Raw genomic sequence first — 26601 nt, 5'->3', positions numbered from 1 at the left:
CTTTTGTTTGATTTACTCACAGTAAACAAAACCATATCCATCCGTCTTTGTGCAGAAGTATTCACCAGCGCAACAAAATATAATTATTACACCTTTAGCACTTGCAATTACACGACTTTAGGATGACAACACTGTTGGCTATGCCCTTCATTAGCATCTGTCACTTCCCCAGCCACTCCCCAGGCTGGCCACCCGCCCTCTGAAGCATTAGGCTTGGCAGCTGATTGACTTGTCTTTATGTCCTTAAACCTTTCAAAATAACAGAACAGATAAATCACCTGTTTTCTGGAAAGGAAATAGGTATTTCTAAAGAAAGCAAGAAGAGCAAATTGCTTCAAAAAATCTCAGCTTTGTGATTTATTCAGTGGCCTAGACCAGTGGTCGCAAACTGCAGCCCCTTGAGTGTGGCTCTTCCACAAAATACCACGTGCGGGCGCGCACGTACAGTGCGATTGAAACTTCGTGGCCACACTCAAGGGGCCAAAGAGCCGCATGTGGCTCGAGAGCTGCGGTTTGCCGACCACTGGCCTAGACTGAGACGCTAGAGGTTATTCGTGGCGCTTTGCCGAACTAAAGCCAATTGATAATCAGAAGCTCTAGAATAACATGTAGATGGAGCACTTTATTGCTCCTGGGGTGGATGGAGCAGAGAGAACAATTCCTCAACTCTGAGCTAGGGAAGAAGGTCTAATCCTGCCACTCCCTACAGGAGTCAGCAGCAAAAACCAGCTGACCCAGGTGCAAACTAGTGGCCACGCTTTCATCTCCTGGTAGGACACCTCACCCCCCCCCCCACCCCCAACCCCTGGTGACTGGAGTTGAGAGCAGGAAGGTAGCTGCGTGGTGAAATGCAAAGTCACCGCAGAAAACAAGATTGGCCCTCATGCCCGGACAGTGTGGCTTAGAGGTTGCATGTTGACCTATAAACCAGGAGGTCACAGTTTGGTTCCCAGTCAGGTCACATGCCCAGGGTGGGCTTGATCCCCAGTAGGGGGGTGCGCAGGAGGCAGCCTATCAATGATTATCTCTCATCACTGATGTTTCAATCTCTCCCTCTCCCTTTTTCTCTGAAATCAATTAAAAAAAAAAAAAAGATCAGCCATGGCAAAGGTAACAAGCTCGAAAGAGAGTCCTTGCACTTCCCTTCTCCAAATCAACTTCTCCCTCAGTCTAGCCCAGTGATGGCGAACCTATGACACGTGTGTCAGAGGTGACACGAGAACTCATTTTTTTGGTTGATTTTTCTTTGTTAAATGGCATTTAAATATATAAAATAATATATCAATAAATATCAAAAATATAAATCTTTGTTTTACTATGGTTGCAAATATCAAAAAATTTCTATATGTGACACGGCACCAGAGTTAAGTTAGGATTTTTCAAAATGCTGACACACCGAGCTCAAAAGGTTCACCATCACTGGAGCCCATTCACCAAGAGGCTCTAGCCTTATACCTAGAAACTAGCACTGACTCCTCTCTCTTCCCTCAGATCCCACATTCAGCTCATCACGCAGTCTGCGTGGGCTCTACTTCGTTATCTAGTCCAATCATTTTACCATCTCCACCTCCAGCACCTCAGTCTAAGCCACCGACATCCGGTGGGGAGAGAGGACTCAATCGTAAAAGCCGGAGTGAACGCCGCCTTTGGAGAACTGAAAGGTGATCAATGTGGTTTTAACGAGAGGAAAGAGGGAGAGCAGAGTGGACATGGCTGGAAGGGTAGGGAGGGGCTGGGCTATACATCACTTTGTAAAACCACATGAAGGATTTGAATAGACACTGATTAAGAGAGAGAAAATTGAGGTTGTTGAAATCTACTAGGAGATACTAACAAGTACAGTATTAAACAAATGGACATACTTTGATAAAGGCAACAGAGCTGACAAGTTAAGGAGATACTCATGAACTAGATGGTTGGGAATGTGGGTCAAACGGTGATGGCTAAGATTTAGGAGTGACCAACTGAGAAGTCAGCCAAATTCTGTCCTTCCTTGCTATTTCCCTAACATACATTCTAAGGTAACAGTATTTCTAAGTAACAGATAATAAAAGAAAGCTGCTACCTTCAATGCTGTAATACCAAAACCCCAAAATAAATCTATGTGGTACATTTAGGAGCAAAGATTTTATTCAAACGGATCCCCAGATGAGCCGCCAAATGAGCCGGAGATGAAGCCTCTAAATAAAGCATCTAAATAAAGACTGACAAAGTGAACCGGTGAACCTCACAGCATCAGTCATTCACTGTGGAAGAAGGATGCTTTATGGGACAGTCTGAGAAATACAATGCTAGGGATGAGAACAACAAAATGACAGGTAGAATGCAGAAATGAAAGGTTATTTTCCGATAACCATTCAAGAACACAAAATGAAAGATGAAGGATGCTTAATGCTAAACAATGTTTTTGGAATCTAACAAGTCTCTGTCATGTAATGTTGGAATGTCACACGGTCACTCACAAAAGTCTGTGGGAGTGGCCTGCTTCCTGCTGCTAGCCCAGCTGACCGGCGGCACCGCCTGAAGCCTGAACGTTGTTTGGGTTGGAAATCCCCCACTCCTGTGTGTACATTGCCAGACCTCACTCCTCTACATGCCCAGCTCTGGGGAGTGACACGGCTAAAGGCACTGTGTCGATGCTGACAGTCAATTATCTTCTCAAGGTCCCCATTGATGATGCAATCTGACGGAGCATGTATATGAAGTTGGGTGGGAAATAATATTCCTGCAAGCACCGAGGAAGTCAAAAGAGACAGCTCCATTACCATTGGACATAAGGAAGTTCGGATATTAACGATCATTTTAACTGGCCGTTTAACCTGTTTTGTATGGATCATAAAAATCACTGGTTAACTTCATCTGCTGCCTTTTGTGCACTATGCAGGCCTTCTTTATCTATTTACTTCTATATTACTAACCAGAGCATCACTGGACACTGATATTTAGTGACAACAGTCAGTGCCCACAAGATTGAAGAAAATCGATCCATAGACCAAAAATAGCTTACATTCTTTGGGCTCATTTGCAGCCAAAGGTTTTTCAGTTGAAGGATGATCTCCTTTTCATTTCATAAAGCCACATTCTAAGATCTCCTGAAAGTGAGTAACGGGGAAAAAAGAGAAAGAGAGGAGGTAAAAGAAGGAAGAGAGGGAGAGAGAAAAGGAAGGGAAAGACTGAATTATGAAAGAAGAAAGAGCCCATCAAACCTGGAAGGAAGACAGAAAACATATCGAGAGACCAAGGCTTGGAGCCTGCCATGTGTGCAGTACCCGGATCTACTGTGCAAGGGACCTGCTGGCTGTACCTACAGTCTCTCAGCCCCAGTTCTACCTTCTTGCTACCCCTCATGTGTGGCACTGGAGCTGGGTCTCTGCAAACCACATTTCAGAGGCTCCTTAGCCAGTTGGCTCTTCGTTAGGCTGTGCCACTAGGAGACAGAAAACACACCGTCTACCTGGTTTCTGCCGCTGGTGCCAACATCCCCCCAGCAGGAGGACCTGACTCCGGCCTCCATGTTCTATTAGTACATTGAGAAGGAGCCTCATTGTGTCCTTCACATATGCCCAGCTGGCCCCTCCTTGGAGGTCTGAGCATCGACTCTTCCCTGGCTCTTCTTCGAGTTCCTAAGTATGGAGAGCTGTCCTAGGGCGTGACAGCTGCTCCCTAAAATTATTTCCCCAGGTTTTCCTTTCACTCTTCTAGCCCTCTTATTCCATGTAGCAAATTTCCTGTATCAAATCCTTTCTGTTGAAATACTTTGTTTTCTGACTAGGCCCTTTCTTCTCAAAGACTCCCTTCTGACAGCACAGCCTGTGAATGTCCCAACAGCTGAGAAATTCTGCAGCTTTACCCAATAACCACCTGGCGGTCTAAATGAAGGCTAAATTTTTGATTAAGGGAATCCAAAATGAAACAACTGTGACATAGCAAAAATGACTGTTCTAGCACTCTGTAATATGAAGCCATACCTTTAATTTGGAATATTTTCATGGTTGGCCATCTTAAGTAAAAATAACAATTCAAATAAGCTTTTAGTATGAAAATATGAGATTAGTGGGTATATTACTGAATAGCACATCTGAATGTGTAAAGTATTTGGATTATTGTCAAGAATGAAAGGAAAAATTAACTTATTGTAGATGTCTATCAAGCTTAATAAGAAAGGAAAAATTGAAAAACAGGTACATAAATAGAAACTGGAATTCCACAGGTGGGAGTCTTACCATGATTTTGTCACTGTCGATAATGGTGTTCAACCTGTGTGCAATGGTTAGCACCGTGCAATGGGCAAATTTCTCACGGATTTTTTTTTGTATTAACTCATCAGTTCTGGAATCAAAGAAGTTGAATTTAGTTCAGTAAAGACAGACTTAAGACTTAAAAATATAATATGATATTTATATAATGTTTCTAAAAATCAAAACTTTAAGCATGATCTTGTTCTTTAAAATCTAAGTAGAAAGTCTATTTACAAATTTACAACTTTTCATAAAAAAATGGAAGATATTCTTCCTTTCAAATTGTTTGAAACTATGAGGAATTGAATTTAGGAACTTAGCTCTCTCAGGAAGCTTAATAGTAACATTAACAGCATACATATTTTGGTTTCTTCCTCTGCTTACCAGAATTGATTCTTCAAGGGTTATCAAGAGGTATCAAAGAGAGCACTCAGAAAACTCACCACCATCATTAAATGTTTCTCATTTTACCACATTTAAAATTCGGATACCAGGTTGTGTGGAACTCAGCCCTGTACCTGAGATCCACGTTTGCTGTCGCCTCATCAATGATCAATATCCGATTTTTCCTGAGAATGGCTCTGGCAAGGCACACCAACTGTCTCTGTCCGACACTGAAGTTCGATCCAGATTCTGCTAATTCAGTATCCATTTTGCCGGGAAGATCTTCGATGGCTTCTTTAAGTTGTACCTGTTGATGTAGAAAGAAGAATGGTGTTTTCCTCAACTACTATTGAAGCACACAAGCCTCCTAGACATCAGAGCTTTGGAATCCTTGGGACTTCTTCCATGTCTTCCGTGTATGGCCACATGACAGGGACAGTTATTTCCAATTAGTGTTCACTAAGAAAGATGGATACGTCAACTCAGGACAGAAACGTTCTGATTTAAGAGCATAAACTTTAATGGGAATCAAGATTCTTCTTAGTTGCCATCAGTAGGCACAGTCTGTTCAAGTTCTATCAATGTCATTAAGACATATAAAGTATGCAAAATAAAATGATTCCTGCAGTAAAATATAGAAAAATTTTAAATGTTTCTTCTAATTTTTTAATTCAAATTAAACTACAGGAATTTATAGAGACAAAGAATAGAACAGTGGCCCTGGCTGGTGGCACAGTGGTTAGAGCATCGGCCCACCCACTGTAGGGTCACAAATTCTATTCGGGTAAAGGGCATGTACCCAGGTTGCGGATTCATTCCCCATCCCCACTCAGGGTGAGTGCAGGAGGCAACCAGTCTCTCTCTCTCTCTCTCTCTCTCTCTCTCTCTCTCTCTCTCTCTTGCTCCCCCTCCATCTCTTCCTCCCTCCCCCCACTTCCCTTCCACTCTCTTGGAAAAGCAATAGAAAAAGTGAAGCTATAAAAGAAAAAAAAAGAGTAGAACACCAATTGCCTAGGGACTGGAGGGTTAACTGTAAATGGGGGTGAGAGAAATGCTCTAAAACTGGATTGTTGTGATTATATAACTATAAATTTACCCAAATCACTGAATCACACTTACACGGTGTGCATGCAGGGGGCAACCGATCAATGTTTCTCTCCTTTTTCTCTCTCTCTCTCTCTCTCTCTCTCTCTCTCTCTCTCTCTCTCTCTCTCTCCAATGAAAATATATCCTTGGACAAGGATTAAATAAGAAAGAAAGAAATTAACAGATTGATGAGTGATAGCCAATAAACAGGGGCACAAAATTATCATGTCAACTAACACACACCAAGGGTAAGTGGGCAATGTTTTCATGGTATTTCCTAAACACTGAAGCACTTCTATGAATGTGTTCTTGAATTGCGTTCATGATGGAGGTCCAAGCCCAACAAACAAATTCTCAGTTAGGGTTAAATATGGTCATTGTGAGTGAGGATTAAAGATGGTGTTGGTATTCAACATTCACATGAAAGATATACAAAGTGTAAGGTGTAAGATTTGAACTGTGGTGCATTTACTTGTACTGAGATTACTTGTGCTGAAAATTATAAAATGAAGATGTCAACTCAGCCAATTGCCCTCCATTACAAGGAAGAGTACTTACTGCGCATTCTCTTTACGACACATATTCATAAGTCTACACCCCAGGTGACAGAACTGATCAAAGGTATAACAGTGGCAAGGCTTTTCATGCTGAGCTGACTTCATGTGTGCAAACTGGTCTATCTTACGATCAATACCCTGGCTTTGAAGAAATAATCTCACACTTTTGCCCAACTCAGATGACATCTCATCACTAGTCCGGTTTTTTACCATCTTTGAGGTTGTCCATACCTGCCTGATGAGGAGTAAAGGTTGTGAGATGAAGAACAACAGACATGGGTTCCAGAAAACACTGTTTTCTGAGACTCGGTCTTCATTTACTAATCAGGGTTGGTTAGGAGAATGTCTTGAATGCCAAGGCCCTCTGCTAGTGTTATCACACATCCATGTTATAATTAACCCTCAGAACGGAAAAGAAGAGAACTGAGGCAGTATATCGTAGTAGCTAGGAGTTGCAATTGCTGGATTTGAAAACTAGGTAACAGGGTAATGACTGTAAATGTAGAAGAAATGTCCTTGTTCCTATAAGGTACACGTTTATGTATATAAGGGTGAATTGCAGCATTTAATGAACATTTCTGCAACTTACTTTCAAACGGTTTAGCAAAATATAGATTGCAGAAGAGAGAAAGCAAAAACTGGCAAAATGTTAACAACTAGTGACTTTGGGTGAAGGGCATACGTTTGTTCATCAGCCTAGTCCTTCGACTTCCCTGTGATATGAAAATTTTAAAACAGAGGGACCTTGAGGCCAGACAGCCTGGACATGAGTCTCACCTGGCTCTGCCAATTGGGCAAGTTCCTGGACTTTCTCTATCTTAGCTTCCTAACCTATAAATACTATCATATTAACAATAAAGGTGTCAACCACCTAACACTGTTAGAGTATAAAATTAGTATGTGTTGAGTTTACAACAGTGCTTGCTACAAAGCAAGAGATCAATAGATATTACCTGCTATTAATAATGTGGTTAGCTGGCTTCTCACCGTGGTCTGCTACATATTTCGTCTTTGCATTTATCAGGACTGAGAATGGGTATATATAATACAAATTTGTATGTTTTGACTTCTCATTGATGAACTGCTTAATCTTTAACCATTACTTATGCTATATTTATAGAGCTGCCATTTCGTTTTAGGTGCCAAAATCAGCACTAATTTCTAATGAACTTTCTTGAGCTTGCACCTGGCTATTTTTCAGGGCATATATCAAAAATGTATTTTCAGCATAATTTAAAATAAAATAACCAAGATGAGATGGGCAACATCTATAGAACTAGCTCCCTTCTGAATGTCCATCTCTACCAAGGGTGAAAGAGGAAGAAAAACGAAGAAGACATTATTTTTTTAAAAAAAAAAAAAAACAGCATCTTTTCCTTTTATCTGAATTTCTTAAGGAGGAAAACCATAGTATCCTCTTATTGATTCTTAAGCCAACCCTGTGAGTTTGGGTTCCCATTTGTAGTATGGCATCATTTATAAACCAGCTGATCAGGGTTTTTAGTTCTCCTAAAATTTGACCTCATTGCTTTCTATGTTTTTCAATGAAAGATTTGGTAAATTTTTTAAAAATTGGGATACCAACTCTTTTGCTGAAAAGCATACAAAAGTCATATAGAAATAAATCCGAGAGAATCGCAATGGTGGGGGTGATTGCTCACACTAAGAGGCAACAAGGGCAATTCCAGGAGCAACACACAGAAACCATTGACTTCATTTTGTGAAATAAATTCATGTTCATTTTTACACAGGAAGTTCCAAATGTGGCTTAAATAAAGGCAGATCTTAGTATTATCTACCACTTCTACCATCTCATCATTTCTAGACTTCTCAGAGGCTACTAATTTTTACTTTAATTTTGGCTCCTACAGATGAAATAAGTTACTGCCAAGTTCTAAGATAGTTTTTGAAAGGATTTGTCTCCCAATTAACATTTCTTCACTGTCTAGGGAACACTGTGTTTCTAGGGTAATATTACTATCTGAGAATCTGTGAAGACAGATCTCAAGCTCTGAAATACTCAGAAAAATCATTTACCAATAATTCCTGTTTTTCAAATGTGTGTCACAAATTCACCACTAACTGTGCCCTATGAATTCAAGAACAGGGATTGTTCTACCATCTATTTGATGGTTAACTATTCTCCCCGCCTCTTCTCTTCTAGATTTTCATGGTAGAAAGACTCGCCAACTTAAATGAAACCAGAGGTCCACCGCTTCTCAAGTAGAAGGAGCAGTCAGTGGTCAGCCCGATTTAGGAAAGTGAGATCCCCAAAGTTGCTGGAGAGCAGGGTGGGGTGTGAAGACTCAGTACCAACATGCCTTCAGAAACCAGAATTACTGGCAGGAAATTGTCGGGCATCCAACTATGCTTGCTCACAAAGCTCATCTATAAACGAAAGATTTCAGGGCTATCCCTGGAAGGGACACATGAAATGGCAAACGCAGATTCAAAATAACAATAATGTGAGCAATTGATCAATGGGTCTTGTGTGTTTTGTTTTTTAATATATTTTTTATTCATTTATTTAATTTTTTGTTAACTCTCACCAGAGGATATTTTTCCCATTGATTTTTAGAGAGAGTGAAAAGGAGGGGAGAAGATGGGTTGGGGGGAGAGAGAGAAAGAGAGAGAGAGAGAGAGAGAGAGAGAGAGAGAGAGAGAAACATTGATTTGAGAAAGAAAAGCGATTGGTTGCCCCCCCGCCCCCCCATGTGCCCTGACGAGGGCTGGGAATTGAACCTGTGACCCTTCAGTGCACAGGCCAATGCTCTAAACACTGAGCCACACCAGACAGAGCTATTAGTTTGTGTGTGTGTGTGTGTGTGTGTGTGTGTGTGTGTGTGTGTTTGTGTGTGTTTTTTAAGAAACAAGCCACAGTTCTCTGAAATAAAGAGAATGTTAATAAACATTCAGAAAATGTTTATTAAGCACTTACTTTTTAAAAGCAAAAGACTGAGCTAGGTTCTATGAGGAATGAGAAGTCTATCTATGGTTTGGAAGTCTAGATATGGTTTCTGCCATCCTGTAGTTTGAATCAACTTATAGAACTAGGGCAAATACACAAAATAATTAGTATTAAAAAATACAACACAACAAGGCCTGTGAAAATAGGAGCAAATGATTTTTCACTGTTTCAATAATCTTGCATTGGGTTTTATTAAATGCCACCCAGCATCACCAATTTCCCATGCCTTTGGATTCTAGGAAAAAAGTTAAAATGAAAACATGAGGCACTATATTTTTGGTTTTTAACATCATCAATATACTCATTTTATCTATGTCATCAATGTTATCCTAGGTGGTGAACAAAGTGACTTAAACCAAAAAGTTCTCTCTTAATTACCTGGAATGCTATAAATGTGCATATACTGATGCTAACAAATTAATTACATGTTATAAATTACCTCTTTTAAGGCATTCCACAGTTCCTCATCCGTATGCTCATTAAAGGGATCCAGATTTTTCCTCATTGTTCCAGTGAATAAAACAGGCTCCTAAGTACCACAAAAAAGTGAATGTTATTTCTGTACCCTCTTTTCCATGTATTCCAATACTAACTTTCAATTCAAAAACCCAAAATTCACTATAATCATGAGTTATACGGTTGCAAATATTTGATTACAGAATAATCTCTATATTAATTTTCCATTGTACAGCGTGCAGTCCAAAATATCTCCTGGACCATTGAACACTAACAAAAGAAACTAATGAAGTGTGTCATCTTAAGAAGAAACTGAAAAAGGAAGGTTGACTTTTAAAAATGCCTTTCTGATAATGGTATCTGTTCAAACAGAAAAAATGAGAATATAAATTATTTGAGGTTACATCAGGACAACATAAATTAATTGTCAATCCAGGTGTGGTGTGATACTGGAATTTGTGTTGAAATTTGTGCCTCAAAGCAAAACTGTTAAATATTTTCACATTTGCACAGAAGAATAAACTAGGATATTTTCTCTTCTGGGAAACCAAACTTTCAGGATTGGGAATCTCTCTATCTGTTTGAATGGGACAACCTGTTTTTTTGTCCTAAGAGAAGGTAAACTAATAGGGCCAATGACACCTCTATTCATAAAGAGATCACCTCTGATTTGCATCAGCAAACCCCATGTTATCTTGTCTGTGCATCAGGATTTCATGACTCATAGAACTTTGTTATTAACTGCAAGGGCTGGATAACCTGAAACCCATTGTGTGATGTGCGTCATAATGAAATTATTTTTATTTAAATAGCTCTTCCTCTTCACCTGCCTTGGGAGGAACCACAATTAAATTACTCTTGAAAAATATGCCTCCTTCTAGGTTATAAGTAGGCCGTTTAAGTTTTCTTTTGAGAGGCTCTAGGAACCCAGGCCACAAGAATATGGGCAGCAGAAAAGAGCTCAACAGGCTACTTTCAAAAAGGTGTAGAACAATGAGATGCACAGCTATGGGAACAAGAGGAGACTGGACTTTCCCACCAGTGCTAGACTCAAGGGAATCAACAGCCTCGGATCTGGCCTGGCCTTGGGGCTGGACGGTTCCTCTTCACTTCTCAAAAGCCAGAGAGAAAGATAGAGACGGTACTTTCATCTTCTCTAGCCATGAAGAAGCATGACACTCAGAGAACCTCCCACACTTTCTCTCCTTATTGTCTTAGTTTCAGGAAGGGTGAGGGAAAAATGGATGCAGAACACAGATGGTCGGCCATCAAACAACATGTACCCCTAAGCAAAATCCTACATTAAAAAGACATTAAGTCCTGGCCAGTGTGGCCCAGGTGGTTGGGCATCATCCTGTGCACCAAAAGGTTACCAGTTTGATTCCCAGGCAGAGCACATGCTAGGGTTGTGGGCTTGATCCCCAGTAAGGGGCATGCAGGAGGCAGCTGATCAATGATTCTCTCTAATCATTGATGTTTCTCTCTCTCTCTCCCTGTCCCTCTCTGAAATCAATAAAAATGTATTTTTTTAAAAAATAAAACAACAACAGAGAGAGACCGGAGATACTCTGTAGGCCTTAAGGAGGGTCTGCTAACTATCACTAAATCACTGATGAGTATCATAAAAAGAAATTAAGCATTTTCCAATGCAAAAGGGTCCCCACTTAAATCTGTACTGTAGATCTAAAAGAATGTATTAGGCAATTACTCATGTTTACTTAGCAGTATGAAAAGAAAAGAGTTTAATAATAATAATATTTCTCTTTAAGACATGCCAAATATCCTATATGATAAAAGGCTAATATGCAAAACGACCAAACAGCAGAACGACTGGTCGCTATGAGATGCACTGACCACCAGGGGGCAGATGCCCAATGCAGGAGCTGTGGGCTCCCTCCCCCCCCCCACTCCCCCACACGAATGTCGCGCACCAGCCCTCTAGTATATTATAAAATGAGTAAAATTTCAATCAAAACTTGTTGAATAAAAAAATGATTTCTCAAAACTTTAACTGAGTAAAGCTATATTTTTCTTTGAAACTATCTGGCAATTTGTTAACAATGTCTGCTTTAATATGCCAATGCGTTTTATGCACCATGTTCATTTTGGTTTCTACTCATTGCACTCTCATCCACTTGTCAAATAAGAAACCATTATATTATCTTCAAAAGGTAATAAAAGTGCTCACAGTAGAAACTACTGTAGAAGCAGATAAGGGTCAAAATAATACCTATCAGAAATGATAATTAATATTTAAAATACCCACCTCCAAGCAATGAAGTTAATAAACTAATCTTATAAACAAGTGTTATAAAAATATTTGCAGGCAGAACATTTTAGTGTTAGACATTTATGGTAGGACACACAACCTTCATGTAAATATACACTAAATTTATTAACCTAAGTACTAAATTTTTCCTGAAGGTGCACAATTAAACCCCATTTAATAAGAGTGAGCTGGCACGATACAGTTAGAAAAAGAAATGTAATATTTTAAATGGAGCATTAGTATTAAACCTGTTTTTCATCTTGGTTTAAAGGGTACACTATTTTTATCCTTTGTACCAAATATAGTAGTAATTTTTTTCCTTTGTTACTAGCATAACACAAGTTCATATTAGGTGTGTGACCCCAAAAAGGCCACTCTGAATCAGAGCACTGAGTGTAGTAAATTGATAATCCCTCGACACACTGCAAGATGGGAACCTATCGGCCTACTGGACCTTTGGACACACCACTGGAAGACAAGCCTCTCATTCTCCTAAAAAGAAACCCTACCCACTAACCTTCAGACACTTAAAACCCGGGACCAAGACAAAAACCGTACAAGTGGTTACAAACTCGGCAGATAAAGCACAACACTTTACACTCCTCATTTCAGTCCCAAACCAGGAAACCGCCCTCTTATTAAAATACATCCTCAGGAGTGCTACTGCCACTGCTTCTTCCAGTCCTGAGAGCTCCGTTTCCATTTCTATCTAAGGACCTTTATTGAGGGCAGCTCATCTCCCTGTCACGAGAAAATCACCTGGAGTTGCTTTATTTCTTGGCTTCCTTCTTCTTCTTCTTTTTTTTTTTTTTAAACCCTGTAGCCTCTGAATGAACTGATCGTCATCCATATTCAGAAGAAAAGGACATTGTTCGCCAACAAAGGAAAAAGAATTTAAGTCGTGTAAAGTCCTCTTTGGATACAAAAAGGTCAGGAGCTGCGGGGAGCAGTTCCAGGGGCTTTAATGAAGACTTCAGTGTCGGAAACAAAGGACCCACTGCATTAGGCTGGAATCCAGTTGTATTTCTTTCCGAGTAACAGCATACCCACCTCTGCTCTCTTTGAGTTCTGTTCTCAATAAGAAAAAGAGAAGGGAAAGAAAACCAGGTACTACGGAAGAAGTCTTAAAGAGATAGACCTGTTGAACCTTTTCAACCTGCTGAAGACAACCCACAGAATGGAAATACCAAAAGAGCAGAGTGATACTCTTTAAAAATTACCTACCTTGTGCTGTGATTATAAAGGTCTAATAAAAATAACAGATGGATCTGCTTAATCGTTTGAGGATGATAGCTGTTGATCTGTGCCAACCCTTGGGGTGCAATCATAAATATTGCATTTGCATGGAATCCCTCTTCAACTGAAAACATTTTCTTTATGCCCATAGGATAGGGGCTGTAGGTGTGGAGAACTCATCCAAAGAAGTTTTGAAATCCATTTTTACAGATCTTTCAGATAAGCAAGCAACTCCCTGAATATAATCTCACCTTGGTGTTCTCTTTGGGGAACATATTTTAACTATTTCGGGTCATGAGTACAAAGGACGCCTACATTTCAGCTACCTGTTCAGTTTTAAAAAATTATTTAGGCCCTAGCTGGTTTCATCAAGTGGATAAAGCGTTGGCCTAAGCACCGAAGGGTCCCAGGTTTGATTCCGGTCAAGGCCATGTACCTCGGTTGCAGGCTCCTGCTTGGCCCAGGCCCTGGTCAGGGTCATGCAGGAGGCAATCAATTGATGTGTTTCTCTCACATTGATATTTCTCTCTGTCTTTCCCTGTCTCTTCCACTCTCTAAAAATCAATGGAAAAATATCCTCGGGAGAGGATTTAAAAAAACATTTTTTTTTTAAGAAAGTGCTTTTATTTGTTTGCTATTCCTGAAATTCTGAACACAAATTGGAGGTGTACATTTTTAAGAATACAGTTGTGTGCTTTCTAAAGTTCCCTCCAGGACCAGCCAGACTGTGTATGCCACCACTCCTTGCCTCTGTTCCTATGTAGGTCTTTGCTGCTATCACCTCTCTCCCAATTCCGACCTCCTCAAGGTGCGGGGAAGAGTGACAGGGATGACCCTGAAGGAGAGAGGCCACCACGGGAGTGCATGGCACACAGCGAGCGGGAAGCAAGACAGAGGATGTGGGCCTAGCTCACCAGATCTGTAAACAAGGAGGTAGCACTGGGCTCCCCGTTTGCAGAGTCTGAGGGTCCCTAAATCAGAGTGTTGAGATAGAAGCAACACTGCTTCCTATTCATTTGGGGGGAAGAGCAATGGAAGTTTTCCACAGTATAGACAGGTAACCAGGCCAACAGACTTCTCCTCTGCAGCCAGTTAGAAACTGCAAAGAGCTCTCGCAAGGTCAGATTTGGAGTATCTTCTCCTGACACTTACTAGCCCATGACAAAGTAGTGACTAAACCCATTTCTAAACTCATTTTCACTTGGTGGTGAGTGTGACTTAGGTTTTTCGGCAAAAGTGAACAGTTCAGTTTTTCAGAACCAACAAACTGGCCAATGAGGGATGCACCAATAGGAGAAATAGCTTTCAATTTTGCTCTATATTTACTCATTTTTGTTATGGTTTAGGGGGAAGTCTTTTTGAATGGGGTGGTAGGAAAAATGGGAAAATATCTGATGAGGACATCATTCAGTTCAACAAGCATACACTGAAAAATAGAGAAAGATCTGGGGTTGGACAGTCCTGGGTTCAGATTCTGCTGCTCATTAGTTGCGTGACTCAGGGCAGCTAGCCACTTCCCCATGCCTCAGCTCCTCACTGGACATGGGGCTAAGGCCCCAGGAATGCTGTGAGAATCCGGATCTTGAACAAGGCTCCTAGTGAGGTACTAACATGTACCTAGAGGCCAACCATACAGGGGGACAGTGAGGGGCGGGGTTTTTCAAACTGCATGTGAAACCAATGGATCATGAAATCAATTTTGTGCCTCATGATCACCATTTAGTCTTTTATATAAACAAGCATAGAATGAATATAATAGAAGGTAGAGTGCAGAGCGCAGAGTAATATTGTTTTGGGAAATGTGTGTGTGTGTGGCACACACACAAAATGATACTTAGCAGTTCTACTGTGGACCGCAGTCAACAGTGTGTTCAAGTCCCAGGTGGAGAGGTTAGGCGCGCAGGTGCAGGAGTTGGAAATCTCGAAAAAATAAATTAAAATCCTGGCTCTGCTGCTTAATTGGTGAGTGGGGTTAGTTCACTGTGCCTCGATTTTTCAATCTGTCAGATAAGGAAGGAGACTAAAACGTGCTATAGAGCCCACAAATATTAGAAATTATCTATAATAATAAAAGCGTAATATGCTAATTAGACCAGACAGCCGAATGACCTTCCTGATGTCATTCCGGATGAAGCCATGGCGGTGGGGGCCGCGGCAGAGGCGGTTAGGGGTGATCAGGCAGGCACGTGAGCAGTTCTGGGCTATCAGGCAGGCAGGCAGAGCGGTTAGGGGCGATCAGGCAGGCAGGCAGAGTGGTTAGGGGTGATCAGGCAGGCAGGCAGAGGCGGTTAGAGGAGATCAGACAGGCAGGCAAGTGGTTAAGGACGATCAGGCAGGCAGGCGAGCAGTTAGGGGTGATCAGGCAGGCAGACAAGTGGTTAGGGGCGATCAGGCAGGCAGGCAAGTGGTTGGGGTGATCAGGCACGCGAGTGGTTAGGCAAGCAGTTAGGGGCGATCAGGCAAGCAGGTGAGCAGTTAGGGGCAATCAGGCAGGCAGGCAGATGGTTAGGGGCAATCAGGCATACCGGCCACCATTTAGGAGCCAGCAGTCCCGGATTGAGGGACCCCCCCCACCACCACTGCACAAATTTTGTGCACCAGGCCTCTAGTTATTAATACTTGTGTAACTTGTCAGGAACTACAACAAGTACTGCAGCACAACAATGAGAGCCATAGCTGTCCTCAAGGAGAGGTAGGAAACAGCTAGGACTGTGTGGGGGGGGCTGGGAAAAAATGGCAGGGATCTCCATGGGGGACTGCAATGTATGAGTGGGGTACAGAGCAGTGGCCAGAAAAGACTGGTGGTGGGAGGGGAGCCAGAAAACAGAGGATGAAAAGAAGCGATACTCTCTCCTGTTGTTCCTTGTGGGACAAACATTGGATAGACTTCTCATTACATCGCCACCTCCCCTGACCCCCACTTTTTTCCTTCACTCTTTAAATTTATATAAACAATTTTGTTTATGTTATAATGAATATGAAGAAAAATCACTGAGGACCACAAAAACATAGGTAGAAATTAAAGAGCAAAGTCCATCCAGAGTGTTTTACTATTTTTACTTAAGTAGCAACATACCAGAAAGGCTAGTGCCCCAGTCCTTAATAATCATAGTTACTATTTACTGAGTATTCCTAAGAAGCCCAAACATTTTCTCATCCAGTCTCCACAACAATTCTGCAAGGCAGGAATTACTAGACCTGGCTGAAAGACAAGGAAACTGAAGCTTGGAGGCCGTGCAACTTCATCAAGGTCACACACTCCTGTGAGGCAGAGCAGGACCGACACTGGGTCTCCGCTTTCAAAGATTCTACCCCTGGCTGCCTGGTGAACGATTCTGTGGGACCCTTTATACACTACACAGTCTCTACTAACTCCCTTTCTTAATCAACAAACACTGAGCCTTGGAGACAAAAGCATATAAAGTGAAAAAAATAAATAAAGGTTCTGTGTTTACAATGGTTGGTGATCATTATCTTCATGGATACAGAGCTCAGCTCTGTTTTGTCAGCACGCTCTCTGGAGTATGTATATAGAGCATGCTCAAAAGTAGGGTGGCAACTGATGGAACAGAACCAAAACCTGGTGATGTCAAGGTATATTTAGTCTTTGCTCAGATGTGCTTCCAAAACATTACTGGGACAGCCAAAAATCATCTAACGTTATTTCTTTATTTACACAGTTCTTTTATGTACACAAGCATACAACCATTTCTTATTAAGAAGCATTAAGAGTAACACAGGACACGTTTCTAGATCCTTTCATCCAAGGATATGAAAGTACTTTACAGACACACCCATTATTTCTGCTAAGTAAATCTCTTTCACCCATTTCAGAGATGGGTACAACCAAAATATAAAACTTGGGAATTTAAAATCGTATTTTATACTGTCATCACTAAGTTATGAATCTAATAGCCAGAGGGAATCTTTCAATACCAGGACTTTATGTGCTGAATATTCCTTTCCATTTTTCCTGAAAGGGATTATTTTTAAAACAATTTTGTTTAAAATTCTGGTAAAATACACATAAAATTGACTACCTCAACCACTTTTATTTATTATTTTTTAAAATATATTTTTATTGATTTCAGAGAGGAAAGGAGATGGAGAGATAGAAACATCAATGATGAGAGAGAATCACTGATTGGCTGCCTCCTGCATGACCCCTACTGAGGATCGAACACATACTCGGGCATGTGCTCTTGACCAAAATCGGACCCGGGACCCTTCAGTCTGCAGGCCAACGCTCTAGTCTAGCCACTGAGTCAAACCAACTAGGGCTACCTTAAACACTTGTAAGTGTACAGTTCAGAGGGATTCAGTACATTCAACATTGTTGAACATCCATCACCAAAACTGAACCTGTACTCATTAAACAACTCCCTATTCTCTACCCCCTTGGACACCACCATTCTATGGCTTCTCTATGAATATGACTACTTTATGTCCCTCATATAAATGGAATCACATAGTATTATCCTTATTCCACATATAATGTCCTCAAGGCTCATCCATATTGCAGCATGTATCCAAACTGCCTTCATTTTAAGGCTGAATTATATTCCACTGCGTGGATATTCCACATTTTGTTTATCCCTTCATCCATCAATGAACACGTGGAGTACGTCTACATTTTGCTATTATGAATAACGTATGGGTGTACAGATATCTCTTCAAGTCCCTTCAAAACTCTTTGGGGTTGATACCCAGAAGTAGAATTGCTGGATCATATGATAAGTCTATTTTTAATTTCTGGAGGATACTCCATCCTGCTTTCCACAGTGGCTGTACCATTTATATTCCCACCAGCCATGCACAAGGGTTCCAATTTTTCTACATAATTTCCAACACTTGTTATTTTCTGTTTGTTTGGTTCCTTTAGGTACTAGTCAACCTAAGGGGTGTGAACTGGCATCTGAATGAAGTTCTGAAGGGGATAGATAGATTTTGAAGTTACTCAGAGAAAGTCCAATTATTTTACAGGTCAGTGGTAGGTAGTAATAGTTGAACTCGGTCATAAGACACAAGTCCACATTCTCCTTCCCTTGGGTACCATGTCCTATATGCTTCCTAATGATCAGGCATTTAAGAGCTCTTTCTACCCACATGCAGGAAGCCGATTGGCCTGGCTCTTTCTGTCTCGTCTCTTCTGTGTGTTTCTCACCTCAACAAGTTATGTGTTTTTCCTCAGCTTCCCTTGATGGCCAGATGATTAGAGTGTAAAACTAAACAAAAAACCTTAAATTTAAAAATAATCAGCAAGTATAAAGCTGAATATGTATTAAGTGTCAAAGCAGAGGGCAGGATGGAAGATGCCTCAGGCCAGTGGCTACAGGGCCTATGTTGCCCTTGGCTATATACTAGAGGACAGCAATTGCTCCATACATACTGTCGGCATTTATGTTGAGTGGATGAACCATAGGCATGATAGGAGCTCCTATTGTGCATATAACCCATCTCTAGAACACTGCCTGAGGCCATGCTTGTATTAAGAAGCTGAGTAAAAGGAAACAATTAGAGCTCTGGACAAGGGTCAATTCAACCCTCCATCATCACAGCAGGTGAACCACTCCACAGACACTTACCTATTTAGTCCTCACAGCAGCTTTGGGACTTGGTACTGCTAGCAGCCTTGTACTGGAGAGAAAACTGAGGTGCACAGAGATGGAATTCCTCGTCTGATGCTCTTGCTCACTACGCTGCACAGCCTCCCTGGCCTGTATCATTTACTAATGGCTAGAGTTCTAAAAGTCTCCCCAAAGTTCCTATGCACTCCAAAATTCTCAAAGCCATACAGTTTCACAGAAAAGCCTCCATGGAGATAACCAGTTTTGAAAAGGTAGCTTTATTTCCTGCTTCAGAATGCCATCATTAAGCCATTTAAAACCTATGTTCTCTTATAAAAACCTCTCAAAGTGCTAAACAAACCATTTATCATTTTGTTCTCAGAATTATGTAGCCATATATATATATATATATACACATATATATGCCTAAGCGACCTTTATGACTGGACAACTGGAATGACAGGAACGACGGGTCAACCAGTTGCTATGATGCCCACTGACCACCAGGGGGCAGACACTCAAATTAGGAGCTACCCCCTGGTGGTCAGTGCGCTCCCACAGCCAACCTCCTATGGTCGGCCAACTACCCCCTGGTCCCTCCCCTGATCCGGCAGGCCCTGTCCAGCAGCCGGCAGGCCCCAGCCAGCCCGGCCCCAATGGGGACTGGGTGAGACAGCCCCGATAGGCCCTGATCACCAGCCAGGCCTAGGGACCTCACCCGTGCACAAATTTCATTAACCAGGCCTCTAGTCAGTAGATAAAATTGGGAACTTGGGGAAGTTTGAGTTCAGAAATCTACCTGGGTAAATTATTAAATCAATCAATCTCTCTCTCTCTCTCTCTCTCTCTCTCTCTCTCTCTCTCTCACACACACACACACACACACACACACACACACACCAAATGAACAAACAAATAAAACTTGTCAACTGATTAATATAAAATATCAGTTAAAAATACCTGCTGTTAAAAATATGCTCTACTTGGGGGAATGGATCACCCCTTTAATTCACTTTTAAACAGTAATAAAATTAAAAGCAATTAAATTTAGGTGCCCTTATAAAAAGATCATGTGAGAATGCTCTGACTTGCATACCTGAGGTATGATTGACATTTTCTTCCTTAAATCGTGAAGTCCAATTTCAGTTGTCAAGATCTTATCAATCCAAATTTTACCTTCGGGTTCTGACAATCTAAAAAGGGCGGAGATGAGGGAACTTTTTCCAGCTCCTGTTCTTCCCACAATGCCAACCTGCAAAGAAATCCAGGCAAGATTTTTAAAAAACACACAGTACGCAACAGACTGAGGAGAAATCCCGGTAGATGAAGATGAATTAAGTTCTATACTGAATGTAGTCTGGATTTCTCAACATGGACGCTGTCAGCATTTTGGGCCAGATGACTCTTGGTTGTATGACAGTGGCTGTCCTGTGCTTTATACGATGTTTGCCAGAATCCTGGGGTTCTATCTATCTCGATGCCAGTAGCACCCCCCAAACTGTGGCAACCAAAAATTTCAGACACTGACAAATGTCCTTTGGGGTGGCTGGTGGTTTTCTTCTCTGTCCAAAGAAAAGTTAAAAATAAGAGACTCAACCTCCTGGCAATGAAAAGCCAGTCGACTTCTATGTGGTCAATAAGAAGTCAGGTTTAAATTCGCTTTATTCCTGTGTCTGGGGATTTTGAACCTTGAGAATTTCTTGGATACTTTTATTGTGGTGCCAACAAGTCAAGTCAGAAGTGTTATACATAAACAAGTATTCGTTTTTCCCAGGTCCTACCTTTTAAGAGCAATTATTGTTTGGTAAAGAAACTAAATCACTTCTGGATGTTAAATATCTGGTTATGTTTGTTCTTGAAAGGAAAGATCTAAAAATTTTAAAATGTAGGTTTCAGTGTCTTAAAAGACAGCAAGTAGCAAGTAGTCAAAATACACATAATGAAATCAACAACAACAACAACACAAGAAACATTTGCTATTTACATGAGGCCTTTCATCTGAGCAGTTCAAAAGGCATTTTACAAACCAATTAATAGTTATAAATTGCCCCTTGGGAAAGAAACGTGTCAAGTATCAGTCTAGTTATTAAAACCAAAGCAGAGAGAAATTAAGTGCGCTGACAATAAGATCAAAGAATCAATAGAATGCTGGTCAGGAGTGAAACAGTATTGTAAAAACTGGCTTTTAGCTGTGTGCTTTTAAATCTGTATGCAGAAACTGTTGTATGTGTGTTATTGTTCTGTTGTTTGTTTGTTGGGGAGGGGGGTTGGTTTTTATATGTGCTTTTAAACCAAGGAGCTTGCCCAACTGAAAATTCCTTGGTGGGAGCTTCCCAGGAGATGATATCTCTATTTAGGAATCTGGAATCAATGAGGGGCATAAGATATGCTTTCAATCACTAAGTTAATTCACTAGACTTTAAAAACTCACGGCTTTAAACACAGAAGAACTAAACCTTTCTGAGCACTGATTATATGGTGGGAACTGTCAGTATTTTCTCATTTGAATACCTCCAAAGATTCAAAGCTTAATTGTAAAATCAATAATGGCATTTCAAAAAAGAATTTATTGCCCGGCTGAGGCTCAGGATCATAGGACTGGGAGCTCCAAACTAAAGTGAGGATGATAAGAAAATGGCCATTCAAAGAAAACCCGCCTGTTTCTCTCTGCTGGCCGGTCATCAAAACTAAGCTGGATGATCTCTCCAAAGGACTTGTATGCATGCATAGAAGCATAAGCGATGGACGCAGACAACCGGGGGTGAGGGTGAGGGCAAGACTGGGGGGATGAGGAGACAATGGGAGGATAAAGACACATTTGTAATACCTCAATCAATAAAAAATTTTAAAAAATAAAAACTAAGCTGGAGTGTTTCACAGGCCACCTGTGGGTTTTACCAATTGCCCATGGAGACTGTCCCCAATCAGTGCGTTTACACTCATAATACCAAAGACACAGTCTTTTTAGCTGCTTTGCAACTGCTAAGGTTGGTCTGAGGACCGACACCAGAGTGTTGGACTTTTTCCCCGAGTCTCTCTTCATACATCCAATTCAACACGATCAATACCCACTGCCCCCCTCACAACAGCTGCTCCCCTTCCTGACGTCCCCCCTTCACCCCCTAACTTCTTTTCCAGGCTCACGGGCTCAGAACATTCACCTTATTTGTAGCCCTTTCCAACACTGGCATGGCCCTGAAGATTCTACTTCTGCGATGTGTCATGACACCAATCCCCTCATTACGATGCCCAGACCTCACCTGTGTGCAAGGCTGCATTACCACATAAAAAACAAAATAAAACCAACCCTTTTCTTAATCATAATCACTGAGAGTAAATTTGAAGGTAAATAAATACTAGCAGTAATCCTAGCACTTGAATAAAATCATTCTTAAGATGTTTAAGTATTTTCTTTCTGGATGCACGCGTGCGTGCGTGCGTGTGTGTTTTCTTAAGATATTAGCTCATAGATTTAAAGAAAATGGGATTAATATGAATATATTATAACCTGTTTTTGTTTAATATTTAATAAGTTATTTTAATGGCTACATAAAATTACAGTATGTGATCGTTTATTACCAAATCCCCTATTTGTAGATATTTTGCTATTATAAATAACTGTGTCAAATACCCTTGAAGTTAAATCTTTGCAAACAACCTTAATTATGTCCTTCAGATAAATTCTTAGATGTGGAATTGCTGCCAGACAGGTATGAACATTTTCAAAGGAGGCTGTTAAGTACCTGCCAAACTACCCTCCAGAAATAGATCAATTTTTACTCTCGCCCGATTCACAGCACATCCACAAAACTGGGTGTTATAACTTTGTTTTAAGCGACATCAGTTTCATTCCACAAAGTGGAATCATGTTCTTTAATAACATCTTGCTGGGAGTACACAATAGGCAGTGGCTTCCTGCCTCTCGCATCTTCCCACCATAGCCCACGTGCACTCACTTCTCAGGCTAAGCCTCCCAAGGACCCCTCTGCGCTTGTCTGTGTACCCAGAAGTCTTTCCTACAAAACTGTCTACCAAACCTCTCTATCCTTAATCTCCAAAAGTCAGCTCCCTCGTGATCACTAGGTAGTTGTGGGATTAAAAGTGAAAATGAGTGTTAGACACCTGGGGGTTCATTTCCCCGAAGGCTCTGCAGGTGCCTAGTTCTTCAGTGAATCAAGGCATCGCACCTTTGCTTATGCTGATCCCATCACATGCCTGTCCACCTACTGAAATCCTAACCACATCACACATTCTGTTTCAAATGCCAAATTTTTTGGAAACGTTCTACCTGTCTCCCTAAACATCATCTTCTAAACTTCCATAAAAATTGTGACCTCCTTCTATCTCATATGGCAGCCATTTTTATAATTCCTTGTATCTTCTCTGGACTGCATGTGTTGACAGCAGGCTCTGCATTAGTTCACCTTTGAATGACTTATATTACCTGGGGTGTCCTGCACCAAAGAGGCATTTTGTAGAGAGTTTGGGGAGTCTACCTCAGGCTGGAGAAATTTATGGAACATCTACTCCCATATTGTTTAGGTATACAATAAGCTGAACAGAGAAGACAGACATGGCAGGTGGATCCTATAACCATAAATGGGATTGCAAATGGCCAACCCCCTCATTTTCATGGGCCGGACAACCATTTGTAGACCCTGTGATAACAACAGCTATCTTTGTCCAATCGATTACTCTGTGCTGGTCTCCGTGCCAGTAGATGCTTTACATGTCTTATCCTGTGGAGAATAGAAAACAAATCTGTGGGGTGGTAAGTGACAAAGAACTTTCTAGAGCAGGGGTGGGGAACATCCGGCCCATGCGCTGTATAAGGCCAGAGAAATCATTTGGTCTGGCCCTGCCAAGGCATTGGGGTGAGTTAACTAAATGTTTGACCAAATGTAACAGGCTAACTTCTAAGTTGATGATTTTGTATGGCCCAGGAGTGATGTTATAAATATCCAAAGGGCCCTTGGCAGAAAAAGGTTCGCCACCTCTGATCTAGAGCATACTGCTCAATCACAGCGGTTGGGGTAATTGATGAGCTTAATTTCAAACTGTCAAAGGACATTTCAAAGGACATTTCATGGGCTATCGGTCATCAAAAACTGCCTGAGGGAGCAGAACTTTAGGAGAGGGGGGCTTTTTCAAATGGGTTCTGAGCCAAGAGCTCTGCTGGGCTTGAGAGACTGCCTTTCTGAGAAGTCCAGGTGATGGGGCTGCTGCTACCCTGCGGTCTGAGTAGGAAGGAAACCGAAAGTGGCCGGGGGAGTGGGACACTCTGGAGTGAGGGGAGGGGTTCCTGAGAAAGTACTACGTGAAAAAGGAGGAAATGCGGGGAACTAATATTTTTGCCCATTATAGCAAGATCGAGCACACAACTGTAAAATGTATTACCCAAGTAATAGCTCTGAGCAAGAAAAAAATAATAAACCAAAATTAATCTACCTCCTGGGCTGGGAAATGCTTTACAATGGCCCAGTACTCACTAAAATGATCAAATCAACCTCAAAATCACCTAAATGAAAAATGCAGCCAGTGTTGAGAATCTAACGAGGCTGCCTAGGGTGCTCTTTACCTCATTTTGGTTCTTTCTTTTACTTGCTATTTCTTCTGTGAATTAGATTGCTGCTTAGTACCTATTCGACGTTCTCATATACTACAACTTCCAGGAATGTGGAAGAGGAAATACGTGAAAGAGAATAAAGCAGCATTTCACACATCCCCACGTCTCCTGAACAGCCTCTCTCAATCACATGCCAGACCGAAGGGGTGTCCCGGAGTAACAGGGCTGGCACAGGTGTGGATGGGACCCGGGACCTCCACAGGCACAGGGAAATCATTTCATGACTGCGCTGGGCAGGTACGATCCCCAACACACAAGTGGAGCACCAAGTGATACTGTGCTGGGCCGAGACACAGACCAAAAGCCAAGCTGCTGGAGTTACCATAATTCAGTCTGCAAACTCAATTTTCCCACAAACATTTTAGAATCTCAAATAATCCTATGATGGGGAGGTGGGGGGTGGGGGAGTGGCGGGGGGATTGTGTTTTAGATTGAAGAAAACAAATCAGTTATGTTTCTAAGTTGTATGGCCGAGTTTCTTAGATAATTCCTACTCCAAGGTTGCCTGGGAAATTTAATTCATGTTGCAAATTAACAGATTTATGTCTGGCACGTGAAATCCGACGGTCACAGTATCTGCCGGTGAGTGAACCTCCCTGCTCTGAGGGACGGGACTCCATCGAGAGGGGTAGTTAATGTTTCCCCGACACAGCAGTCCTCGCCTTCCTCCCGACCTGCAATATACCTGGAAATAATGAGCCAGCGTGTGCCACGTGACTCAGTGGAGCTGCTCCCGGGTATCATTTGGGCATTAAGTTGAACAGTTATTCTTTCATGTCACAAGGGTATCATTCATTAAATTATGGCTATAGTCCACTAAATGGGTCTGTGGTGGAAAAGAGCTTAAAAGAGCAGTGCTTAAGGTATTTAATGCATCTAGGTAACGGGTTGTTTACAGGAGCTGTCCTGGGTGTCTGTTTTTGTTACTGGTCGCTTCACACCTGCGTATTACGCACTCTCGCAGCCAGCGGTGCCTCCCCACCCACCGTGTGCCTGCAGAATGCCATTTTCTGGGGAACAAAGATGGAAATAAGATGCTCCCTGACCTTAAGAAGCCTCAGTGTACTGTGAGGTCAGACCCCAAATTACAAAGCATGGCATAAGTACTACCTTTATTTTGTAATTGTGGTAAAACACACATAACAAAGTTTACCAACTTAAACCACTTTTAAAGTATACCGTTCAGTAGTGTTAAGTACATTCTCATTGTTGTGCAACCAATCTACCAAATTCTCTTGCCTTGCGACCCAACTCTATACCCATGAAGCACTAACTTCCATTCGCCTCTCCTGCCAGCTCCTAGCAACCACCATCCTACTTTCTCTGTCTCGGAACCTAACGACGCTCCTAACCTCATCCAAGTGGAATCATGTAGCATCTGTCGTTTTGTGTCTGGCTTCTTTCATTTAACATAACGTCTTCAAGGGTCATCCGTGTGTCAAAATGTCCTTCATTTTTAAGGCTGAACAATACCCCATGGTTTGGATTTACCACATTTTGATTATCCATTAATCCCTTGGGTTATTTCCAACTTTTGGCTACTGTGAGAATCCTTCTATGAACATGGGGGTACTATAAACGCTATTTTAAAAGAATATGTACGATGCTGTGGCAGAGTTGAGGGTCTCACAGAGGCAGATGCATTAGAGTTGACTCTGAAAACAAGGAGGCTCTCAACAGCCAAGTGATGATAAGAAAGGGTGCCTGTGGAAAGGAACCCAGTAGGCCTGATGCTCTGGCAGAACCATCACACTAGCCAAGTGCAAAGGGAGTAGGGGGGTGCATGTTGGGAATTGGGGCTCAAGGAGTAGGTGGGAGTAGAGCTTTCTACAGCCTCATCTGTTCTAGTTAAACCACTTCTTTAAGAGTCTGCCCTGGTCCCAGCTGAGGGCCCCAGGTCCCATTGCCGGTGCACTTAGCCCCTAGCAGGGCCAGGATGCAACTCCTTTGGGTCTTCCCCTGCCCCTTGGGCTTCCTTCCATCAACTTTGAGTGAGTTTTTGGGCCCTTTACTGCTTCCAGCTGGTTCCTTAGTCCTGACTGGGTCACGGATTCCAGAATTTTCTCTGGTGGCTGAGCGCTGGCCATACCGCCCCCGATGGAGTGGACCTGGGGCTATGGTTCCAGCAGTGGATCATCCAGGCCAGGAGCTATTGGGGACCCATAGGGATCAGAACAGTGTCCCAGGAAGAAGCCTGCTGGTGGGAGGGCAGGG

At 41.8% G+C, this 26601-nt stretch overlaps 1 protein-coding gene across 1 annotated transcript in view; it reads right to left on the bottom strand.

Annotated features, from left to right (window-relative positions):
- Positions 1 to 26601, bottom strand: part of ABCC4 (ATP binding cassette subfamily C member 4) — a 235906-nt gene that overhangs the window by 16473 nt on the left and 192832 nt on the right. The window contains exons 20-23 of the mRNA XM_023754706.1: positions 19858 to 20013; positions 9673 to 9762; positions 4757 to 4929; positions 4224 to 4329 (exon numbers count right to left, since the gene is read on the bottom strand). Coding sequence (XP_023610474.1) covers positions 4224 to 4329; positions 4757 to 4929; positions 9673 to 9762; positions 19858 to 20013 — 525 coding nt within the window. The remainder of the gene's footprint in view (positions 1 to 4223; positions 4330 to 4756; positions 4930 to 9672; positions 9763 to 19857; positions 20014 to 26601) is intronic.

This window comes from Myotis lucifugus, unplaced genomic scaffold (assembly GCF_000147115.1).
Source record: "Myotis lucifugus unplaced genomic scaffold, Myoluc2.0 scaffold_64, whole genome shotgun sequence".
NCBI classification, from domain to species: domain Eukaryota; kingdom Metazoa; phylum Chordata; class Mammalia; order Chiroptera; family Vespertilionidae; genus Myotis; species Myotis lucifugus.
Note: the sequence above shows the minus strand (reverse complement) of the source record. Positions and strands in the feature narration are given on the sequence as shown.